We start from the raw sequence: 6,418 nt of genomic DNA on the forward strand, positions 1-6,418 counted from the left end.
CAAATTAGTGTGCCATGATTATTTAACAATTCCCCTGCCATGAGCTAAGAATGAAAAACTGTTTCAAAAATAATATCCAGTAATGGCAAAGATTTAGTAAAAAGGAATTATTTAATATACATTTAGCATGGAAAGTGATTTATTAAAAACTATCCAGAATCTTAAAAGTTTTCATTCACTTATTCCCAGGAAACTATTTTAGTGAAGTAAGCTAAAATGAAGAAAAGATTTGTCATAATGCTATTAAACAAGAGTATTTGTCGATTGCTTCCTAAAAGTTACACTAGCATTACAAGAGTAATGAAAGTAATTTCCCCTGTACAGTCCATTATCCTCCTCCCCCGACCATTTGAAAGCATTAAAGCACAGTGGTGGTTTCTCTTATGTTTGTAAGTGAAAATTTTTTTACAGCAACTATCTCTGAACTGTCAGGATACCAGATGTATACCATCATTATTTGCTACAAGTAATTTCCAAATAGAAATCAACTTTTAGGAGATGTTCCTAGAAAAGAAAGGAGAGGGTATTTGATGTGATTCACATGTCCCCTGAAGTAACAGATCCCAGACAACTGATACTCCTTCAAAGCCTCTATCAAAATTTTATTTTCAGATTAAGAGTAGGGTGATATATGCATCTACAATCATATTCCAGTCTTAATACCAAATAGAAGTATATCCTATCTTACCCAACCCTTCCTACCCTCTTTGTAATGTATGCCTGCAAAGCCTGGTCAGCTTAAAATGGATGAGAACCCTCTTTTCCATAGCTAATATATGTATAAACATCGTATTATGCTGATGAATATGTTTCACCATTGCATACTGGAGTTGTCATAGAAAGCAACATAACCTGTTGTCAAATGACTATCACAGAGAGAAATGCCAAAACCTATATCAGAAACAGAGCCTTGTTTAATTTTTTAATGTTTATTTATTTTGAGAGAGAGAGAGACTGGGGGGGGAAGGGCAGATAGAGAGGAGAGAGAGAATCCCAAACAGGCTCTCTGCTAACAGTGCAGATGGACGCAGGGCTCGATCCCAGGAACTGTAAGATCATGACCAGAGCCAAAAGCAAGAGGAAGGCGCTTGACCAACCGAGACACTCAGGTGCCCCATACAGGTTTGTTTAAAGATATTAACTAGAAGAGCACCTAGGTGGCTCAGCTGGTTGAGCCTCCAACTCTTGATTTCGGCTCACTATCTCACAGGTCATGAGATCAAGCCCCTGATCATGCACTGCGCTCTCTCTCTCTCACCCAAAATAAATAAAAAAACATTAAAAAAAAACTAACTACAAACTCATCCATTGGATCAGTCTTTTTCTTTTCCTCAGGGTGTTTTTAAGTTAGGTAAAACCCTTGAGAATGAAAAGGTGTTTTCAAAATTATGTTCTTTGATTTAATAACTATAAAAAGGTCAGCTACTAATATCTACTCTTTAAATTTTTTCAAATTAAAGTTATTTGCCCCATGCTCTATGACGCACAACTCAGATGCTTCAGCTGATCTCAAATTCCTTTTTTGGAAAGTATTGGCCCTAATCGTAAATTCCACAAATGGAAGAGAAAGGACTTTAATATGGACAGAAACAAAAAACAGTCTCTTCTGTATGTGGTTTGACTGCTTGTATATCTAAAATCTAAAGTACACAAAACTGAGTGCAATACACTCACACAGATGTCTCAACTCCAAGTGTCACAGAATGTTCAGTTTTGCATTGTCTACTATTTGATTACAGTCCTACATACAAGGGAAGCAGTAGTGGCATTCTGCAGTAGCATTGGAGAGAAATGGTCTAAAAGGCCTTACTATTCATGTGAGTTCTACAGACAGCAACAGCAGCAGCATCTGAGAACAAGTTAATAAATTCAGATCTTAGAATCAATTCAGACCCACTGAGTTAGAATCCTTTACAAATCTCCCCCATGTGATCTGTCTGTATACTAAAATTTTGAGGTACTTCACTAGACAGGTGGTTTTCTTCCACATTGAACATTAGCATCATCTGGAGAACATTATTTAAAAAGATGTCTGATCACCACTCCTTAGACAATTTACATAATTCTGAGAGGGCAAGAGCATGTTGTTTAAAAAGGGCAGGTGAGTGGTGCCATGGTGACTCAGTCTTTTAAGCATCTACTTCGGCTCTGGTCATCATCTCCTGGTTCCTGGATTCAAGACCCACATCTGACTCTCTGCTGTCAGCAGAGAGTCGCTTTGGATCCTCCAAATCCCTCTCTCTCTCTCTGCCCCTCCCCATGAGTGCTGTCTCTCAAAAAGAAATAAAATTTAAAAAAATTAAAAATAAACAAAAAGGGCGGGTGAAATACAGTCAGTAAATGCAGACTGAATAGTGCCTCACCATTGTGTTTTTGTATACATTTTACCTCTATGAATTTTACTTTCCTCAGAGAATTATAGTGATGATAAAATGAGTAATATGTGTAAATATATGTAAATTATAAAACCATAAACCAATGGGATTGTTAATGACTGCCATGAAATAAAATCAAATAGATAGTTATTTTTAACAGATTAAGCATAAGCTTTCCAAAATGATGATATGCAAAGTGGAGTCTGTGGGTCCAAAGAACAGGAAATAATAGATGTTTGTTCAGATGCAAATAGTTCTTCCCTGCCTCAGAACTGTGTATCACAAATTCAGGAAATGGAATACAAAAGCCTATATTTTTAAAGAACTGTCAATGTAATTATTACATCTTCAATCCCTTCCCTTATGAGCCAGAAGAGAAATTCTAACAGCTAACCTCAGAGCTCTTCGCACCACTCCAGCTAGTGTGGACACACTTGGTGCCCCTCCCCCAGTGATATCTGCACGTGGTAATATGCACTGACGCGTTATGCTCACATGAAGTTTTCTCTTCTGGATTACTACAGGTATAAAAAAGTAAAATGGACAGGATGAACTGGACAGAGATTGAGTTCATTCTGCAGGGACTTTCTGAGTACCCCAAAGTGGAAAAACTCCTTTTCGTCATGTGCTTGATGATGTACCTGGTGATCCTGCTGGGGAACAGCCCCTTGATCATACTAACTCTCCTGGACTCCCACCTCCATACACCCATGTACTTCTTCCTTGGTAATCTTTCCTTCCTAGATATTTGTTACACGTCCTCCTTTATCCCCTCAATGTTGATTCACTTCCTATCACAGAAAAAGACCATCTCCTTCCTTAGATGTGTTGTTCAGATGTCTGTCTCCTACACTATGGGGTCCACCGAGTGCGTGCTTCTAGCAGTGATGGCATATGACCGTTACGTGGCCATCTGTAACCCTCTGAGATACCCCATCATCATGAGCAAGGCACTTTGCATTCAGATGGCAGCCCTCTCCTGGGGACTGGGCTTTCTCAATTCACTGACAGAAACTATACTTGCAATACAGTTGCCCTTCTGTGGAAAAAATGTCATTAACCACTTTGTTTGTGAAATATTGGCCTTTGTCAAGCTGGCTTGCACAGATATTTCCTTGAATGAGATCGCTATAATGTTGGGCAATGTTATATTTTTGTTTTCTCCATTATTGTTAATTTGTATCTCCTACATTTTCATCCTTTCTACTGTACTAAGAATCAATTCAGCAGAAGGAAGAAAAAAGGCCTTTTCTACCTGTTCAGCCCACTTAACAGTAGTGACTGTGTTTTATGGGACAATCCTTTTCATGTATATGAAGCCAAAGTCCAAAGACTCTGCTGTTGACAAACTGATTGCTCTATTCTATGGAGTAGTCACTCCCATGCTCAATCCTATCATCTATAGCCTGAGGAATACAGAGGTGCTTGGAGCTATGAGAAAATTGATGAGGAGACAGTGGTTCTGGAGAAAAGGATGAAAAACTTATACCTTTGAGTTCATGCACAAAATAAGCTCATAGATTTGAGGCAAAAGCTTTTCATATAAAGAGAACAATAAAGATTGTATGTCAAATTACAGAATTTAGGAGTTGGAAGAAATGTGAAGACAATAACTTCACCTTTTATGAAAATGACTGTTATAAAAATGTAGACACTACTGGTATAAGAAGGGAGTAAACTTTAAGAAATAAGAAAAAAAATGAAATTAAGCTTTTCCAAGAAAATCCAGTATGTCTTCTTCAACTGATGGGGTTATATCCAGATAAACCCATTGAAAGTTAAAAATATCATAAGTCAAAAATGCCTGTAGGGGTGCCTGGGTGTTTCCGTTAATTGAGCGTCTGATTCGGCTCAGATCATGATCTCATGGCTTGTGAGTCTGAGCCTTGCATCGGGTTCCATGCTGATAGCTCAGACCCTGAAGCCTGCTTCAGATTCTTTGTCTCCCTCTCTCTCTGCCCCTTCCCCACTCATGTTCTCTCTCTCTCTCTCTCTCTCTCTCTCTCTCTCTCTCTCTGTGTGTCTCTCTGTGGCTTCCTCTCCTCTTCTCTCTCTCAAAAACATTTAAAAAATTAGAAAAAGAAATGCATTTAATTTACTAATCTACTGGACCTCAGAGCTTATCCTAGCTTAACTTGAACATGCTCAGAACACTTACATACCCTATAATTGGTCAAAACTATCTCATACAAAGCCTGTTTACAATAAAATGTTGAATGTTTCATTTAATTTATTGAGTACTGTACTGTATGCAACTGAGAAACAGAACTCTTACGATCATGTTGCTCAGACTGGAAGCTGAGCCACTGCTTACCACAAAAGAATATCATACCACATCTTACTAGCCCAGGAAAAGATCACAATTCAAATTTTAAAGTATGGTTTCTACTAATGCATATCATTTTAACATCATTGCAAAGTCAACATATCCTAAGTCAAACCATTTTAATGTATGACCATCTGTATGTATGTCTATTGAACAAGTAAAACACGTATTTTTCAGTTCCCTTTCAAGAGAACTACTTGAGGTTTTCTGTTTGTCTCTTTGTTTATTCCTGATTTTTGTTTTACCCAAGGACTTGACCTGGCCCCAACCTAACCTGGCCCCTACGTATTTCCCCTTCTTCTTTCCCTCCTCATATTTCTCCCATGTTTGAACAAGCTGTGCTACATTCACTGTTACTTCTTCAATTATATATCATGTTCTTTACACCTAAAGACAACAGCATATGCCACTTCATCTCCAGCATCACATTTCTCTTTCTATGGTAACAGCTTGCAATCTCATTAAACACAATTCAAGTGTTAGATCTTCTACAAATCCTTTGAAACTTTACTGGGTTAGTTATTCCCTCCTGTATGCTGTCCTGAATTTTATCTCTGTTACGGCTATTTTCCTTTTATACTATAATCATTTGTTCGTTTCTGAAATTTACCCAATGGCAGAACTCACTGGTCTCTGTATGAAGTCTAATGTAAAATAAATTCTAATAGTAGGCAGTAATTAATTACTGAATTAACATTTTTAAAGAATAGTAAAATGTAGTCCAAGTAGTTGATATAATACAGGGAGATAAGAGAACTTGAATTTATGTATTATTTCATTGAACTAAACAACATATCCAAAAGCTTTGGGTAAAATAGCAGCTAATATTAAATGTATGGACATACAAGGGCAGATAAAAGAATGATAAATATACTGAAGAGGTCATTTTGGCTGGGTAAGGCAGAAATAATATCAGTGTATAATTATTCTGTAATAAGCAATTACTGGGAAAAATATATCAGTTGGATAAACCCTTCTTAAGGAATACTGAAAATTTCACTCTTTCAGAAGCAACAGTCATTTTAAATATTTCCTTTCAAAGAAATCCCCTTGAAATTGCTAGCAAATAATAATTGTACTTCTATTTTTTATGTGATTACCTAACATCTATTTGTATGTAATACAGGTGAGCTGCCTGGTACAGTCCCACAGCCTGAAATGGATGAGGAGAGTGGCTCTGCTCAAGGGCCACCCAGCAAAGGCTTCAACAACCCAACAGAGTTCAGAAAGGAATCTCTGCATGTTCTGCCCAGCAGGATGTTTGGGGGTCTGATGGAATAAGTAAAAGGTCAACATGAAAGGGAGGCCCAGTTCAGGTAGTCAGAACCCAGTAGAATCAAGAGGACACCCACACAGGGAATGATTCAGCTCAGACTGTCAGAGAAAAAGTGAAAGACAGAAAAAGAGATAACTTGGGGTATTTTATGCTTATATCCCTAGATATAATGATATATATGGTTATAGCCCTAGATATCCCTAGATACCACCAAAGTGATAGGCTAGACTTGTAAAAACTCATAGATGTTTCTCAAACACTGAAATCACAGAAAAATTCAAAACAAAATTTAATGTTTACTTATCTCATACAAAGAGAGAGAGAGGGAAGGAAGAGAAGAGAGGGAGCAAGTAGAGGAGGGGCAGAGAGAAAGAGGGAGACACAGAATCCAAAGCAGGCTCAAGGCTCTGAGCTGTCAGCACAAAGCCTGACACAGGGCTC

General features: G+C 37.7%; 1 protein-coding gene across 1 annotated transcript; it reads left to right on the top strand.

Moving 5' to 3' along the window:
* The first annotated feature begins 2,899 nt into the window (after positions 1–2,899).
* On the top strand, positions 2,900–3,853 carry LOC124526299 (olfactory receptor 13C7-like). The gene has a single exon (XM_047099215.1). The coding sequence runs from the start codon at positions 2,915–2,917 to the stop codon at positions 3,851–3,853; it is 939 nt and encodes a 312-aa protein (XP_046955171.1). The 5' UTR covers positions 2,900–2,914.
* The last annotated feature ends 2,565 nt before the right edge of the window (positions 3,854–6,418 follow it).

This window comes from Lynx rufus, unplaced genomic scaffold (genome assembly GCF_022079265.1).
Source record: "Lynx rufus isolate CCGP_SWC_20201006 ecotype Redwood Valley unplaced genomic scaffold, mLynRuf1.p SCAF_10, whole genome shotgun sequence".
Lineage (NCBI taxonomy): Eukaryota > Metazoa > Chordata > Mammalia > Carnivora > Felidae > Lynx > Lynx rufus.

What these genes read in the sequence shown, in the direction of transcription:
- LOC124526299 (XM_047099215.1), top strand. Translation starts at nt 2,915, where the DNA reads ATGGACAGGATGAACTGGACAGAGATTGAGTTCATTCTGCAGGGACTT.